Genomic DNA, 18,009 nt, shown 5'->3' on the forward strand with positions numbered 1-18,009 from the left:
GCAAAGGTGAAAAGCATAACACTGTGTTCATCATAACACATAACAAAAAATCACTGCAACATAAACCTACAACTCCCTCGCAACCGCCGCAGCTGTCTTACCTGCAAAAAAAAAAAAAAAAAAAAAAAAATCAGTGACTTTGTACTTAATAATTATAATAAAACACAACATAATAAAAATATTGTGTTACCAATTTCTTGCTCCACAAAGTAATCTTGAATAGCAACCATTTTAAACTTGGAATTTTTCAAGCTTCTTATAGCTTCACAAGGGGCCAAAGCGCCCGAAACCGTCGTAATAACAGGAATCTTGTAAGCGAGTGCCATTCGCCTCAACTGACGCCCATCAATCTGGTCCAGATCGTCGTTAGAACTCGTAATCACCATTAAATTAATTAACCCGTTTGCAACCATATCCCCCGCATGTGGTCGACCTTCATGCAACTTCAAAACCCGCTCAACTGGAACTCCATCCATTTCCAAAACATGAGCGGTCCCAGAAGTTGCAACTATCATAAACCCAAGCTCCAAAAAAGCGCGTGCAAGTTTTCCCAAATGCGGTTTTGTCATATCGTTTAGACTAAGGAAAACAGACCCCGAAACAGGTAGTTTTTGGCCCGCTGCGATTTGAGACTTTGCGAACGCGATTGGGAACTCGGTGTCCACGCCCATTACTTCACCCGTGCTACGCATCTCGGGCCCGAGAAACACGTCACACCCTTGAAACTTCTCGAATGGTAAAACCGCTTCTTTGACCGAAATGTGTTTTGGGATGATTTCGTGTGTTAAACCGAGCTCGTTAAGCGACATTCCCGACATTACAAGTGATGCGTATTTGGCTAACGGGCGTCCGATCGCTTTTGAAACGAACGGGACCGTACGCGAGGCCCGCGGGTTTGCTTCAAGCAAGAAAACTTCTCCTGATCCCGTAATCGCATACTGGCAGTTCATAAGCCCGCATACGTTTAACCGTTTAGCCAATTTCGTGGTCCATGATCGGATCGTTTCAAGGCTCGACTTTGAAACCGTTTTTGTTGGAATCATACACGCGGAATCACCGGAATGAACACCCGCTTGCTCGATATGTTCCATGATTCCACCAATCACCACGTTCCCGTGCAAATCCGCGAGTGAATCAATGTCGATTTCAATAACGTCTGATAAATACCGGTCAACCAAAACTGGTCGCTCCGGGTCAACCTCAACCGCAGTTTCAAGATATGTTATTAACTTCTCGTCACTGTATACAATCTCCATGGCCAGACCACCCAAAACATAAGACGGTCTTACCACAACCGGGTACCCGATTTCAGACGCAATAGCTAACGCATCGGCTTCACTTTTAGCAATCCCGCCTTTCGGTTGTTCAATTTGTAACTCTTTTAAAATAGCATTGAACCGTTCGCGGTCCTCGGCTGCATCAATGGAGTCAGGGGATGTGCCCCAAATTTGGACCCGACCGCCACTAGCCGATGGTGGTTTGTGTTCGTCTAGGTGGCGTTGGATGGGCAGGGCGAGTTTTAGAGGGGTCTGACCACCAAACTGCACAATGATCCCATCAGGCCGTTCGATGTCGATAACGTTAAGTACGTCCTCAACTGTTAAGGGCTCAAAGTAGAGACGGTCACTTGTATCGTAGTCAGTGGATACGGTTTCGGGATTTGAATTCATCATCATAGTTCATATCCTGCCTCCTACAAAAGTTTAATTAAATTAATAGCATTAGTAAACAACTGGTAAAAACTAGTTAAAATTCAGTTAAAAATTAGTAAAGATTAGCAAAAATTATTAAGGATCAGTAAATATTAGTAAAAGTTCATGAAAAATTAGTAAAGATTAGCAAAAGTCATTAAAGATTAGTAAATAATTATTATAAAACTGTCAACACTTGTTAAAGACTTAAAGTTAGTAACAAAATTAGTAAAGATTAGTAAAATTTAGTAAATGTTAGTAAAAAAACTAACTATATATATAAAAAAAGATTAGTAAAGCTTAGTAAAAAATAGTAAAGCTAGTAAAAATTAGTAAATATTAATATAAATTATAAATATTAGTACAAAATAGTAAGGATTGGTAAAAACTAGTAAGAAACTAGTAAAAATAAAAAAGATTAGTAAAAATAGTACAAGTTGGTAAAGGAATTAGTACGAATTAGTAAAAATAAAAACTAGTAAAAAACAGTAAGTTAGTGACATAGAACAGAGTAAAGAAAATAAGACTAACCTGAAGAGCAAATGAAGCATGACAGCAACAATAGTCAAACTCAATCCCTTGACCAATTCGATTGGGCCCACCACCCAAAATCAAAACTTTTTTCGTTTTAGTTGGAGCCGATTCACATTCGTAATCATAAGATGAATACATATAAGGAGTGTTCGCTTCAAACTCAGCAGCACAAGTATCAACCCGTTTGTAAGCCGGGACAACTCCTAAAGTCAACCGTTTGACCCGAACTTCTTTCTCAGTTGACTTTGTAGCAAACGCAATCTGTTTATCACTAAACCCGCGCTTCTTAACCTCGTAAAACTCATCTTTACTCAACTGAGATAAACTTTTCGCCATTATATACTGTTCAACATCTACTAAATCTTTAAGTTGCGTTAAAAACCATTTGTCAATGAAGCTTATTTCATGGATTGCATCAACTTTCATGCCTCGTTTCATTGCAGCGTATAGGGCGTGAATACGGTCCGGGTTTGGGACCCGCAAACTGTATTTGATTTTTTCCCAGTCCCAATCAAGCTCTTTGATTGGTGCACAGCCCCAACCCGAGTAACCACATTCAAGTGATCTAACTGCCTTCTGAAAAGATTCTTGAAATGTGCGTCCGACTGCCATGGACTCACCAACCGACTTCATTTGTGTTGTCAATACTGGTTGAGATCCTGGGAATTTCTCGAACGCAAATCTCGGTATCTGAAACCAAATTGTAGACTTATGAAATTAATAGCAAAATAAGTAATTAACCAAAAAAAACCATTTTTGTAAAAAAAATGTATAAATCCTGTAAAATGAGGGTAAAAAATCTCTTAAATTAAGATAAAAGAATAAGTCAGTAACTTTAATGTATCTTACAGTCTTACTCTCATTATCCAAAATAATTCCTTGACCCATATAAAAAATCAGCCACTTAGCAACTGCATGTGTTTTTACAAATATTAAAATCTCATAATCTACTGTTGTAATAAAACAAGATTTTTTAACACCAGCCAAAGTGAAAAACATAGCCAAGCACCAACATTTAACATGAAGAAAGTGAAAAACATAATATAAAGGTCAAAGACGGTTCTAACCTTTGTGACAACATAATCAATCGACGGTTCAAAACTAGCCGGTGTCTTCAAAGTAATATCATTCGGAATCTGATCCAAAGAATACCCAACCGACAACTTAGCAGCCATTTTAGCAATCGGAAAGCCCGTAGCTTTAGAAGCTGAAGAGGTAGGTCCCAGCAGGGCTCAGTTGGTCCCGCATGACTCACCTTGAACAGGGATGTCTGCGCAAAGACCATCTACTCCCGCAGGACCCACCATGCTCAGAGAAGCCTACGCGCAGTATGCAAGCTGCATACGCAGGGAAAAGCCTCCCAATGGTAAAGTAACCCGCCTGTTCCCGCAGTTGCGGATACAAGCCATCAGGGAAGGCTACCCGCACAACATAGCTACACGCATAAGGCTTAACACTTACAAATATTCAGTGTCACCTGAAAGAATGAGCAGAGGCGGGAGGGGGAAAACTCCCGCCAAAATGGGCCAGTCTGTATGATGGAGGATCTTTTGCGTGATACCTGACGAGGTAAAGACAAAAGATCTGACCAAGAATGCGACAGCTCACTGACAGCAGCGTGGCAGACAGCACGCCACAGCACTGTGACCAATAGCCGCCGCCTGCCCACCAACTCCTGCCAGACCACGTGCCTAGCCTGCAGTGGGCAGAAGACGAAGAGTGCACGGCACGCCTGCTCTGTGTCAGCCGCTACCTATCCACCACTCACAGGTAGGGCACGTGCATAGGTTACAGTTGGTAGCGTGTTGGGCCGGCTAAACCCCTTGGAAACCCACCTTCGGCTATAAAAGACAGCAAATGGTATTATCATTGGATCATCTACGATCTCGTATAACTTACTTGATAATTACTCTAATAGTATTCATATACTTTTATATTTAAAGAGCAATATAGACTGATTCTCACGCCGGAGGGTGGTCACAAGGAGGAACCCCCCCCCCTTCTCAGTGACGAGCTTACGGTGTCTGTTTTGCAGGTTCCTTGAAGTACAACTTACTCTGCTGGACCTAACCTTCGTGGGAAACATTACTTAGCCCCCAGATTACCCATAATCTGCCAGGGGTCACTTAGTGTTTCTTCATTGGCGCCATCCGTGCATAAAGCTAGAACTACATCTTTCTCCAGTTTTTCAAAACTTCCAAGATGACTAGAGAAATTCCGGTAACCACAACCCCAGCCACTGGGGTAAACACCGGCAACACAATGTTTACAAACACTACCCCAGCCACCCAAGCTGGGGCAAGTGAAGTACATTTTACGAACACTACCCCAGTCACTCATGTAGGGGCAAGTGGAGTAAATATTCCACTGGGATTCACTGATGCCCAGCTGGAAAAACGAACTCGAGCCCCTCGCCAAACATTTGATCAAGTGAAGGCATGGGCCGAGGCACGTCAAAGAGAATTTCAGGCTGAGTTGGACGAACGCTTGCGTTCAGTCCAACAAGCTGAGGAATTCGGTAGTACTCGCCAGCACCTCAACATGAGTAGTGAGTACGAGTACTCAGACGCCGAGAGGGAAGACTCCGACACCGACGCGAACCCTCGCCATAGGGCGAAAGGGAAGCGTAAGGAAACGGATCCCCAGCCAAAAAGGAATTTTGGGGAAGCATTCCAACCAGTCACGGAAAAAAGCTCGCGTGACTTCTCCAAGGCCTTTAGACCTACTGCCACAAACGCAGGAAGGTCAAAATTTGCAAGGGACATTGCAGAAGCAATCGCCCCGAGGAGTGCCAAACAAATGTCCAATATTGGCACATACGATGGTATATCCGACCCAGATGACCATCTGAACAGGTTCATTGCGGGGGCAACCGTCAGTAACTGGACGGAACCCACGTGGTGCTACATGTTCCAGATGACTCTGGTAGGAGCAGCCAGAGCATGGTTCGACCGTTTACCGGTCCACCACATTTATGACTGGGCAGACTTCCAGAACAAGTTCAGTCAACAGTTTAGTCAACAGAGGAAGCACACTGAGGAGCAGTGGACGATCCTCAACTGTGTGAGAGAAGAGGATGAATCCTTACTGGACTTCATCACCCGCTTCAACTCCAAGAAGCTGAGTCTGGGCAACATCAGTGAAGACCTCGTTCGCGCCGCTTTCATTCAGGGCGCTGAATACCCAGAACTCATCCGCACTCTGACGGGTAAAGACGGCATGCCATCCACGTGGGATGCCATAATGACGGCAGCCAAACGCTTTGCCGAAACGGAGAAACAGCTGGGAAGAGATCTCCCCCAGAATACAAACCTCTACACGCAGAGGACAAGGGAGAACAATGTGAGAACCGCCCGGCTAAACAAAAAGAGGCGGCAAGGTATTTGGCAGTCAAGGATAAACTTTGACACCCCCTCAAGCTCTCGCCCTCTGGTTGGCGGAAGGGACAACACGCACCCTTCGAACCGGAAAAACCGTTGGACGCCACTCACCAAGAGCGTCACGGAGATATTTGCCACGGAAAAACTGCCATGGCCAAAAGCCCCAGCGATCCGACAGAAACCCAATGCGGATCAAAGCAAGTCTTGTGACTTCCATGGGACAAAGGGCCATAGCACTGAGGAGTGCACATCCTTGAGGGACATCGTCGAGACATTTGTCAAGGATGGGAGGCTCGCACACCTCGTGGCATCTATCAAGAAGGGAGGAAGGAACGACAACAGGTACAGGGGTAACGGACGAAAGCCCGTCGACATTAGCATCAACATGGTCCAGGGTAAGGTCAGAGGAAGAAAGAGACCGATAACCGAACCATGCGCATGGAAGGAAGCAGAAGTGCGCTTCCCGCGAGTGCCGGGAGGCCCAAACAAAGAAGGCCCCATTGTCATTAAAAGCCAGCTGGGGCACTACATCACTTCCCGCACCCTCGTTGACAATGGCGCATCGTCGACAGTGATGTACAGGCAGTTCTTCGACAAGCTCGACGATGAAGACAAGGAACGCCTGGAGACGGTCTACGCTTCAATGGAAGGGTTTGACGGCAGCATGAACACTCCCTTGGGCATCCTATCTTTCCCCGTCACTCTCACCGATGGGAATTATTCACGCACGGAGGATGTGGATTTTGTTGTAATGAAAAAACCACATCATACGTATGACATCCTATTCGGGAGAGACGGGATGGCAAGATTCAACGCCGTGGTATCCTCAGTCCACGGCATGATGGGATGGCCAACAACTGAAGGCGTAGCGATGATCACGGGCATTCCCCAGGTATGCATCGCATCTGTCTCCTCTAAACCCAAACCGAAGATGGCCAAACAAACCATCACTGAACCTGAACAGTGGGCATTCAATGGGAAATATCCCGATCAGGCCGTTACCATTGGCCCGACAATTGTTGATCCAACACGCACCTTACTCAAGCGCTTACTGCAGCGAAACGCAGACATCTTCGCGTGGACACCAGCCGACATGACTGGTGTACCCCGGGGTAAGGCAGAGCATAAGCTCAAATGCGATCCGGCCGTTACGCCGATCGTACAAAAGCGCAGAGTAATGGGGCCCGAGCAAACCAACGCGTGCAGAACCCAAGTCAAGGAACTCCTTGATGCGGGCATCGTGCGCTTTAGCAAATATCAAACGTGGGTTGCAAATCCCGTAATGGTACCGAAGAATAACAAACAATGGCGCATGTGCATAGATTTCAAAGATTTGAATAAAGCATGCCCCAAAGATTGTTATCCGTTGCCAGAAATTGATCTCAAGGTGGATTCGGTGGCACCATTTCGCCTTAAATGCTTCTTGGATGCGTATAAGGGGTACCATCAAATCCACATGGCTGTAGATGACCAGGACAAAACCGCCTTTCGGACGCCCGATGGCACATTTTGTTATAAAATGATGCCATTCGGACTTAAGAACGCGGGATCCACGTACCAACGACTAATGGACAAAGAGTTTCACGCCCAAATTGGGAGAAACTTGGAAGTCTATATGGATGATTTGGTCATCAAAAGCCCCGAGCCAGAGGCGATGTTGAAAGACATTGAGGAAACTTTCAACACACTTAGAAAGATAAACATGAAGCTCAACCCGAGCAAGTGTTCATTTGGGGTGGAAGAAGGGAAGTTCTTGGGAGTCATTATTACTAAAGATGGCTTCAGAGCGAACCCTGAAAAGGTCGAAGCCATTGTCAAAATGGAATCACCTACCACCATAAAACAGGCTCAAACACTGAATGGACGACTAGTCGCGCTTAACCGCTTTTTGGCAAACCATGCGGATAGGTCGTTCCCATTTGTGTCAACGCTAAGAAATTGTTTAAAGAAAACGCACTTCCGCTGGACACCAGAAGCGGAAGCAGCTTTTCAAGAGATTCGATCACGCCTGATCGAACTCCCAACACTCACAGCACCACAAGCGGGGGAGGAGTTAATCCTATACATCTCCGCAACAGATAGAGCAACCGGGGCAGTCCTGCTTGTAGAACGAAAAGGCATCCAGATGCCAATCTATTATGTTAGCCGCGTGCTGGCAGACGCGGAAACCCGGTACTCTACCCTGGAAAAACTGGTCTTGGCACTTATTCACGCTTCACGCAGGTTGAGACGATATTTCCAGGGTCACCCAATCACTATTCTCACCAACTTCAAACTCTCAAATGTTCTAGGCAAACCCGAGTTATCGGGACGTCTAGCCAAGTGGGCAATTGAATTGGGAGAATATGCGATTCAATACAAGCCGAGACCGGCCATTAAAGGCCAGGTCCTGGCTGATTTTATTGCAGAAGTCCCCGCTTCACGGGAGAAAGAGTGCCAGGAGGAGGTTCAACCCTCCCCAGCACACGAAATCAATGAGGTCTGGCGACTCTACACTGATGGAGCAGCTAGTAACGAGGGTTCAGGCGCAGGGTTAAAATTAACAAATCCAGCAGGCCAGGAATATACTTATGCTATTCGGCTGGATTTTCCAAGTACGAATAACGAGGCTGAATATGAAGCATTCCTGGCCGGATTGAGGATTGCGCGTAAAATGGGTGTAAAAAATTTGGAAGCCCATGTAGATTCCATGCTAGTGGCAAACCAAATAAACGGGACGTACACGGCTGTGAACGACACAATGGCCCTGTACCTTGCCCAGGCCAAAGCCATCATGCGCGATTTTAATGATTGTAAAGTGATACACGTCAAGCGCAGCGAAAACAAATCTGCGGATGCGTTAAGCAAGCTTGCATCACTGGCCTTCACCCACTTGGGAAAGGACATCCGCGTGGAACTCCTCGAAACACCATCAGTCCCGCACAAGGAAATCTGTGTCATCCAAACCGGTACAGAAACATGGATGACCCCAATAATAAAATACCTTGAAGCAGGAACGTTACCAGAGTCGAAGTCACAGGCAAGAAAACTACGCTGTAAAGCACTGAATTATCAGCTGGTCAATGACATCCTTTACAGACGTAGCTTTCTTGGCCCATTGTTAAGATGCGTGGACAACCAAGATGCCGACTACCTCCTAAGGGAGGTTCACGAAGGCATCTGTGGAGTACACGCAGGCCCCCGCGCTGTGGTAGCCAAGCTAAACAACGCGGGATACTTCTGGCCGGGGATGCATATGGACGCGTTGGCATACATCAGAAAATGCAGATCTTGCCAGCTTTACGCACCCAACACGCATCGCCCGAAAAATGAACTTGTTCCTGTCACTTCCTCGTGGCCATTTCAGAAGTGGGCCATTGACGTGACAGGCCCATTTCCTACAGCAGCTGGGAATGTTCAGTTCCTAGTGGTAGCCATTGACTACTTCACCAAATGGATAGAAGCGAAACCTTTAGCCCAAACAACCGCAAAGCATATCAAAAAATTTATTTGGGAATTTATTATTTGTCGTTTTGGACTTCCACAGAATTTGGTAAGCGATAATGGCACCAACTTTGCTGACAAGAAGCTACAGCAGTGGCTGAAAGAACTTCAAATCACCCACACCTTTACCTCAGTGGCACACCCGCAAGGTAACGGTGAGGTGGAAAGAGCAAATAAGAGCATCGTCGAAGGCATAAAGAGAAGACTCTTGGAACATAGATCCGGTTGGGTGGACGAGCTTCCACACGTCCTTTGGGCAAACAGAACGCTGAAGAAGACCAGTACGGGAGAAACCCCGTTCAGTCTCACTTATGGCACTGAAGCCATGATCCCAGTCGAAATCGGTTTACCCTCACCAAGGGTCTTAATCCAACCAGAAGACAATGATGCGGAAAGACGGTTAGACCTTATGCTAACCGAAGAGCGCAGAGACTTAGCCGCCGTGCGTGAAGAAAACTACAAACGACAAATGCAAAAATACTACAACACGCGGGTAAAACTCTGCAATTTCAATAAAGGAGACTACATACTGCGTAACAACGAGGCTTCGAACCAACAACGCCCAGGAAAGTTGGCCCCGATTTGGGAAGGGCCATACGTTATCAAAGAAGTTCTGGGAAAGGGCGCATACCGGCTCGAAAGGCTCGATGGCACTCCCATCCCTAGAACATGGAATGGAGCTCAATTACGCAAATGTTATATGTAGATCAATTCCAACTTGTAAAGAAAAGGCCTAGAGCCACTTCTAATGGAAATGATTCTCCTTTCATGATGTATTGATAGCTTGTAACCTATGAACTTCCCTTACGGGAAGAAGTAGTTGCGTGTGGAAGGCGGCAATACCCGCATAAACACAACGCCAAAATGTTAAAAAGTTCTAAGGAAAACCTACACGCAGGTCAGATGTAGGTAAAGTTTAGCCATCCTTGTAAGTGCAAGTGACGGTCTTACCCGCACAATCACAAACAAGGAAGCCAAACTTACCATCTACCACGTTAAAAGGTTAACTTATGAACACTTAAAAAAGGATAAGAAAAACCTACACGCAGGTCAGATATAGGTCTAAAGTTAAAGCCATCCTACTAAGTGCAAGTGACGGTTGCACCCGCACAATCACGAAAGAGGAAGCGAAAACTTTAGTCCATTATCAACCACGTTCAAAGGTTTAACTTAATGCCTTAGAAATTTCGAAAAGGAAAACCTACACGCAGGTCAGATAGAGGGTAAAGATTAGCCATCCTACCAAGTGCAAGTGACGGTTTTACCCGCACAATCACGAAGGAGGAGGCAAAACTTTAACCCATCATCAACCACGTTCAAAGGTCCTTATTCTAAACACTTGAAAAATTGCTAATTCAAACTAAGTATGCAAGTCATAAGTTTATAAAGCAAAGAACCCAAGGAAGGAAATAACAATCTTATACGCAAAAAGATTAATATTTCACAATCTATTACAAGAATGGCTGGGTAACTACCCGCCTAAAAGAAATCTATACAAAGCCAAGTCTATCCTAGCAGTGGGAAAAGATCTTCAGGATCAGGCTTCAGGGCCACCTCCGCTTGGACCAGCACCGTCAGAGCGCGGCTGCCCAAGGAAAGCCTTAAGGATGTTTAGCCCATCATCAGCAGCAGCAGCTTCATTCACCTTTTCCACCACTGGATGCGGGAAGGAAGCGTACTGGTTCACAGCTTGGTCATAAGCAGCTTCAGTATTAACATTGAATAAAGGGAAGTTGGAGGGCGGAAAGCCTCTCTCAGCAAACCCTAGACCAAGCAGGAAGCCAGTCTTCTCCCCATCCTCATGAGAAGCGTTGAGGGCTGCGCTCATCGCATCGTCATAAGAGGTCTCTGAAAGGACCCGACGCACAACCTACAAAAGAATACAAGTTAGAACATTTTCTAATTACGAGCGGAAAGCGTAAAGAAAAAGATAAAGATACCTGAGGCAACGCTTCTCGAAGCAGCCATTGGAGGGTAGCTTGACTTTCTTTGTAAGCACGTTCGGCTCCGCTTTTATCAAGGTTGGCAAGTTGAACTTCCTTGGCGGCAGCCTCTTCGACGCTTTTGAGTTTCCTTTCAGTGCGGTCAAGCACCCCCCTCTGGTCAAGGATCTCCTGCAGCTTCTTGGCATCTTCCATTGCCAAGGCGTCATGAGCATGCTGAAGAGCCTTTAATTTGCATTTAAGCTGCTCATTCTCTTCGCGAAGCGGCTCAGCAACAGCTTCAGCCTTGGCAGCCCTCTCAGTTGAGTTTCGCGCAGTCTCCTTAGCCAGCCGAAGCTGTTCATTCACAGCTTGGGCAGCCTTGGAGCGGGCCTCGAGTCGCGCCTGGACCTCAACCTCGAGGGCCTTGAATGCCTTCTCCTTCTCGGCTGCGGCAGCGGCCAACTGCCGGTTCTCCTCCCGAAGAGCCCGCGCTTCAGATACATCTTTGGCGCGAGCTGCTTTTAACTTGTCGTTTTCACGACAAAGCAGCTCGACGCGGGGCTGCGTCCGGGCCTGGAGAACCCGAAGCTCATTGGTTAGCCTACCCTCTTGGTAGCTAGCCATGGCTTCCCCCAACGCACCATGAGGAGCAGCGTGGCGAGCCCAGTCCACGCACTCCACAGGGGTACGAAGGGTTGTTCCTCGGCGTATGTTCCATCTTGGAACATACACTTCATTGGAATCCGACACTGCAAAAGAAACAAAGGCAGTTAGGAAAAGATGATAAAAATATACAGAGGAAAAAGAACCCTACGTACCTGTAGGGTCAATAACAGGCCGATAGCCGCCAAACCCATCACCTGAACCTAAAGGAAATCCATCCAACAGGTCAGGTAGACGGGAAGGTGGCATAGATCGGCGGGAAGCCCGGCGCGTACCTGATGGTCCGGCCATCGGTGCCGGTGGCGCAGGTATAGTGGCAGCCGCTGTGGTAGCCATTGTTGGCGCCACCTCCTCAGCAACAGTAACCGCCGGCTCCGTGAAAGATGCTGTAAAAATTGCACTCACGGCCGGCGGAGACAACTTCTCAGCTGGAACAGCCTCAGGAAGGCTGGAACCAGCGGAAGCGGGCACAGACGCCTGGATCGACGCCTCGGGAAGGCTGACCGAGCCTTCCCTCATTGGCGGGGGAATACTTGCTCCAACTCCACCCTGGAATGCGTCAACATCCACACCTGCACAAGCAAAAGTGTTAGAAAAATTTATTTGAAACAACAAATCTAGACAAGAATTATGGGGGCACTTACGGGGTTTCTTGAGCTTGAACGTACGGACGAGCGGGGGCGAACCCGATGGAGCCGGCCTCTTGACACCGGTAACCGTCGTCGTCGCTGCCTCCCCGGAGGTAACAGCTACAGCCTCCGGAGCGGTGGTCTCCTCACCACCGGGCTCCCCCGCCACCTCTGCACTATCTGACTCCGAGTCAGATAGGACTACCGGGTCGGCCGTAGAGGCCACCTTCTCCTTGCCTTTCCCGACGGCAGCCTTTTTCTTCCGCACCAGTGGAGGACCTTCTGCGGATTCCTCAGAAGAAGAAATGTCAACTCCAGCAGCAGGCACAGCATTGAGAGGTTCAGGGTAGAAGATAGGCTTACCTGGCCGTCGGTGGCTCAGGATCTCTTGGCCTGGCGGGTAAACCTCCACGAACCGACCCGCGGTCTGCTCTAAGATGGGCAACTCGTTCTCGTCCAGAGCACGAGTACCCATCCGCGCGGGACCATCTTCCTCCCGCGGGTTCAGGAGCGACTGAAGATCGTTCCCCTCTGAAATCAACAAGAAAGTTAGAAAAAATCGAAGTCAGCAAAATGAAACAAGACGTACCATAAGGGACAGAGTTCGAACCATATTCAAGGACGATCGGAACCTTATCCGCATTCGCCGCCTTCCACACCCGGCTCATCCCCAGCATCACCATCGCCGACTCCGGAAAACGGAAAACCGGGGACTGGACCCGGGATATCTTCGAGAACCATTCCGCCTCCTCGTAGTTGAGGGCGGGAAGGTTCGGAAGCGCCTGGCCATTCTTGAACTTCATGGCGATGGGGATGGCGCGAGCGGATATGAAGAAGAACTCTCTTCTCCACGAGCGAAGACTCCGCTCGGTGGTACAAATCTTTAAACCCTTGATACGGGTTGTAAGAGTGTACCACCCCTGGATGCACCTCCAAGTGTAGAAGGTCATCAGACGGTCAACGAGGGGCTCAAGGCCCAGTATCCGGCACACCCACTCAAAGTGCCGGACCTTGGCAATGGCCATGGGGTGCACCTCTGTCAGGTGCACACCGTGCCTCTCCAGAACACGGTACACAAACTTTGTCAACGGAAACCTAAGGTTTCCGTAGACAAAGAATGCAGCATAAACCCCGATCTTGCCACTAGGGGCATCGTACACAGTATGGTGGGGTTCAGGAAACTCAGGCTCGAGAGACTCGAGCATGAACTTCCTGACAATATACTGGTACAGATCGACAGGAAGAGAGCACTGGCACTCGCCAGCAGTCTTCTGGTCATCAGCATCATGAGAAGGCATGGTGGAAGAAAGAAGAGATTTCAGAGTAATGCTTTACTGAAAAGAGAAATTCGCCGGAAATTACTGGAGAAGAAGAGATGAAAGTGGAAAGTGTGAATTGCAAATTACCCTCTCCCCCTTTATATAGTAATCGCAATTAATGCGATGAAATTAATACGGAAGAGAGAGAAGTCAAAGGTGCAATGAAACTATGACACGTGGCAAAGGCAAGCTGGCAACAGCTGTCAAAAGGACGTGTGCCAGAGATTTCGCGGCTACGCGCCCGGAATCCCGTGCCCACGCGCCTGAAAAAGCAACTGGAATGACCACATAATGTCATGTCGCCATAACTTCTGGCACGTCCTGACACAGTCAGAAGAAACCGTCGCACGACGTTTGAGGTATTGGGTTGTTATCCATCCACCAACTCTTCAAATTTCAAAATTTAAAAAATTTTTTGAAGACTAAGGTTCAAAAAAGTAAGCGGGAAAATACCCCTTACCTTGGCAAACAAGTAACCATAAGCCGGGTGTGGGTACAGTGTAAAGGCAAAACCCTTCACATACCTAACACCCGCAGGGAATTGAAGCCAAAATATTTGGCAACCAAGTAACCATAAGACGGGTGCGGGTACAGTGTAAAGGCAAAACCCTTCACATACCTAGCACCCGCAGGGAATGGACGCCAGGAATACCTTGGAAGTAAAGTAACCATAAGACGGATGCAGGTACAGTGTAAAGGCAAAACCCTTCACATACCTAGCACCCGCTGAGAATTGAAACCAGGAAGGATCTTCTGGGCAATGCTTGTGAAAACGGAAATAATATCCCCGCATAGCGGGAACATCGAGTACTACGTTGTTTGAGGCTCCAAGATGGAATTGGTGGTTTAAACATAATTGATCACTATGTTCAAAAAACTACCAGAACCATAGGGAGAATCCGCACAACTAAGACTCAATGCTCCTGACTTGCGAGGAGGTTACAGACCTACCCGCATCATACCCAAAGACCAAGCAGGAAACTCGGGAATTTCTGCAAGTGACAAGGACTTCCGCGGGAAGAACCCCCATGGAAAACCTTACAAAAACCCCTTTTCAAAACCCTTTGCTTATAAGTCCAAAAGTTCACCTCACTTTATTAGACATTCGTGAAAAGAACATTGGACTGGGGGGACTTGAAGAGGTAGGTCCCAGCAGGGCTCAGTTGGTCCCGCATGACTCACCTTGAACAGGGATGTCTGCGCAAAGACCATCTACTCCCGCAGGACCCACCATGCTCAGAGAAGCCTACGCGCAGTATGCAAGCTGCATACGCAGGGAAAAGCCTCCCAATGGTAAAGTAACCCGCCTGTTCCCGCAGTTGCGGATACAAGCCATCAGGGAAGGCTACCCGCACAGCATAGCTACACGCATAAGGCTTAACACTTACAAATATTCAGTGTCACCTGAAAGAATGAGCAGAGGCGGGAGGGGGAAAACTCCCGCCAAAATGGGCCAGTCTGTATGATGGAGGATCTTTTGCGTGATACCTGACGAGGTAAAGACAAAAGATCTGACCAAGAATGCGACAGCTCACTGACAGCAGCGTGGCAGACAGCACGCCACAGCACTGTGACCAATAGCCGCCGCCTGCCCACCAACTCCTGCCAGACCACGTGCCTAGCCTGCAGTGGGCAGAAGACGAAGAGTGCACGGCACGCCTGCTCTGTGTCAGCCGCTACCTATCCACCACTCACAGGTAGGGCACGTGCATAGGTTACAGTTGGTAGCGTGTTGGGCCGGCTAAACCCCTTGGAAACCCACCTTCGGCTATAAAAGACAGCAAATGGTATTATCATTGGATCATCTACGATCTCGTATAACTTACTTGATAATTACTCTAATAGTATTCATATACTTTTATATTTAAAGAGCAATATAGACTGATTCTCACGCCGGAGGGTGGTCACAAGGAGGAACCCCCCCCCCTTCTCAGTGACGAGCTTACGGTGTCTGTTTTGCAGGTTCCTTGAAGTACAACTTACTCTGCTGGACCTAACCTTCGTGGGAAACATTACTTAGCCCCCAGATTACCCATAATCTGCCAGGGGTCACTTAGTGTTTCTTCAGAAGCCAAAGCAGACGACCTCGAAACCCGAGGATTCATCTCGATAACCATAACCTCACCATCTGCAGGATTCACCGCAAACTGCACATTCGACCCACCACATTCAACCCCAATTTCCCTAATAATCGCAATTGAATAATCACGAAGCCGTTGGTACTCCTTGTCGGTCAAAGTCTGCGCAGGCGCAACAGTAATCGAATCACCCGTGTGCACACCCATCGGATCAATATTCTCAATTGAACAAATAATAACCACATTATCTGCCAAATCCCTCATAACCTCAAGCTCATATTCTTTCCATCCTAATAAAGACTTCTCAACTAACACCTGTGATGTCACACTCGCCGCAAGTCCCGACTTGCAAATCGCCTCAAATTCCTCTTTATTATACACAATACCCCCACCCGAACCTCCTAAAGTAAAAGCAGGCCTAATAATCAATGGAAACTCACCAATTTCATCGGCAATTCGGAAGCATTCTTCGAGGGTAGTACCAATTCCGGACGGTGGCGTTTTGAGCCCAATATTCTTCATTGCCTGCTTAAACAGCTCTCTATCCTCCGCCTTCTTAATCGCTTCAAGTTTCGCTCCAATTAACTCCACATTGTACTTATCAAGCACCCCTCTTTCGGCCAACGCAACCGCAAGATTAAGCGCGGTTTGCTCACCCATCGTGGGCAAAATCGCATCCGGTCTCTCTTGCGCGATCACCTGCTCGACTAATTCCGGTGTCATAGGCTCGATATAAGTCCGGTCAGCCATTTCCGGGTCAGTCATAATAGTAGCAGGGTTCGAATTAATCAGCACAACCTCATAACCGTTTTCCCTCAAAGCTTTACACGCCTGAGTACCCGAGTAGTCAAACTCGCACGCTTGCCCGATAACAATCGGGCCAGCGCCTAAAATCATGATCTTTTTAATGTCAGTTCGCTTACCCACATGTGGTTTGTGATCTTGAGTCGATTTGGTGGGTTTTTGAGGGGTTTTTGAAGTGCAGGCAATTCGTCGAACACTTGGTGTGCGTGTTTCAGAAGTGGAAAATTGACGGGTTATTTTGGAGAATAACGAAAAGGGGTTTGATTTGGGTTTGTGGGTAATGAAAGCAGAGGTGTTGGTGGGTGTTATGAGGATGTTGTCACATGGGTTGAAGCAGTGAGCCGCCATAGTTGCGGGTTGAAAATGGTTGAGAGTGAAAGACTGAAGAAGATGATGAGAAGAATATAAAAGATAGCAGCGTATATTAGGTTTATTTGATTACTACTCAACTTTAGTTTGTCCAAAATATCATGTTCCACTTGGAAGAAGGTATGGCTTGTGGCCCATGTGACACTAACCCTTATAGGGCAAGATGGAGACTAGAGAGTAGCACTTAACTCGTTGCATAATCGAGTTAAGCTGTTCATGAGCTATCGGAGACTGGTTTGTTAGAAGTTTAAATTAAACCGAGTTGAAACAAGGTTGAGCTTAAAAAGTGATTTACTTAATGATGGCTTGCAAATAAGTTATATTTATCGAGTTTGAGCGCCTTGTACACACGCACATGCACATGTGCGCATGACGTGCGCGCACACAACCAAAGACCGATTCTAAGACCATTGTAGGCTCTTAAAACACGTATTAAGGCACCTACATGGGTGTTTATACATATATCTTAAATACATCAGTTTCTGAGCTCGTGAGTCTAAACGAGCCGGTTATTTATATGACTTGCATTTAATGTACTAACTACATAATGACATTAATAAATAAATAATATATATTAATTAAAAATAGTTATAAACATGTATAAATTAATTAAAAAATAACAAATGAGTTGAGTCTAAGTGTTTTCAAGGTTTAGAAATTACTTACGAACTGAACTGGAGCTTTAGAGGTCGGACTCGACTCTTTTATACCCTTAAACTTTCGAGGTTAAAGCAACGCCCTTTTATTTTTTGGGTCTAATCAATTATTTAAGTGCGTTTTTATTTCCTCAAATTTCCAATTTAAGTTTTAGTGCTTTATCTACATATATAGACAGATACACCACGTCCTTTAATGATTTTTATATAATATTTAATTTCTATCTTAAGTCATTTTAAGTATAGTATAGTAATTAAAATCAGTAAATAAAAGGGGATTGATATCTCACCTTATTGTTTAGGTGAGTGTGCGAGAAAAAAGAATAAAATCACAATCAAACAAACGAACCGTCCTTAACGTGCTGACTGAGATAAACCGAACAGACTTGAAACTTAGAGATAATAAACTATGATTAAAACCGAGAGCATAGCCGTTGGAATTGATCCAAACGGATGTCTAGAACTCCGGCTATGAGAT

At 46.6% G+C, this 18,009-nt stretch overlaps 1 protein-coding gene and 1 pseudogene across 2 annotated transcripts; both read right to left on the minus strand.

Moving 5' to 3' along the window:
* Window positions 1-66: 66 nt before the first annotated feature.
* On the minus strand, window positions 67-2,300 carry LOC143556418 (carbamoyl phosphate synthase arginine-specific large chain, chloroplastic pseudogene; annotated as a pseudogene). Its single transcript, XR_013139375.1, has 3 exons — window positions 2,223-2,300; window positions 167-1,693; window positions 67-101 (listed from the first exon to the last, which is right to left on the minus strand). The product of XR_013139375.1 is annotated as a carbamoyl phosphate synthase arginine-specific large chain, chloroplastic pseudogene (transcript).
* Window positions 1,722-16,854, minus strand: LOC143556419 (carbamoyl phosphate synthase arginine-specific large chain, chloroplastic-like). The gene is made up of 4 exons (XM_077045743.1): window positions 15,678-16,854; window positions 3,075-3,136; window positions 2,223-2,915; window positions 1,722-1,742 (listed from the first exon to the last, which is right to left on the minus strand). The coding sequence occupies exons 1-4, from the start codon at window positions 16,852-16,854 to the stop codon at window positions 1,722-1,724; spliced, it is 1,953 nt and encodes a 650-aa protein (XP_076901858.1).
* Window positions 16,855-18,009: the final 1,155 nt, after the last annotated feature.

The sequence above is a fragment of the Bidens hawaiensis genome, unplaced genomic scaffold (assembly GCF_021521415.1).
Source record: "Bidens hawaiensis isolate Kalapana, Puna unplaced genomic scaffold, B.hawaiensis_p1.1 tig00018570_1, whole genome shotgun sequence".
NCBI classification, from domain to species: Eukaryota; Viridiplantae; Streptophyta; class Magnoliopsida; order Asterales; family Asteraceae; genus Bidens; species Bidens hawaiensis.

What these genes read in the sequence shown, in the direction of transcription:
- LOC143556419 (XM_077045743.1), bottom strand. Translation starts at nt 16,854, where the DNA reads ATGGCGGCTCACTGCTTCAACCCATGTGACAACATCCTCATAACACCC. An exon ending in GGCTTCTGAAGAAACACTAA is followed by an intron (nt 3,137 to 15,677) that starts GTGACCCCTGGC and finishes AAACACATGCAG; the next exon opens with TTGCTAAGTGGCTGATTTTT. An exon ending in TGGATAATGAGAGTAAGACT is followed by an intron (nt 2,916 to 3,074) that starts GTAAGATACATT and finishes ATTTGGTTTCAG; the next exon opens with ATACCGAGATTTGCGTTCGA.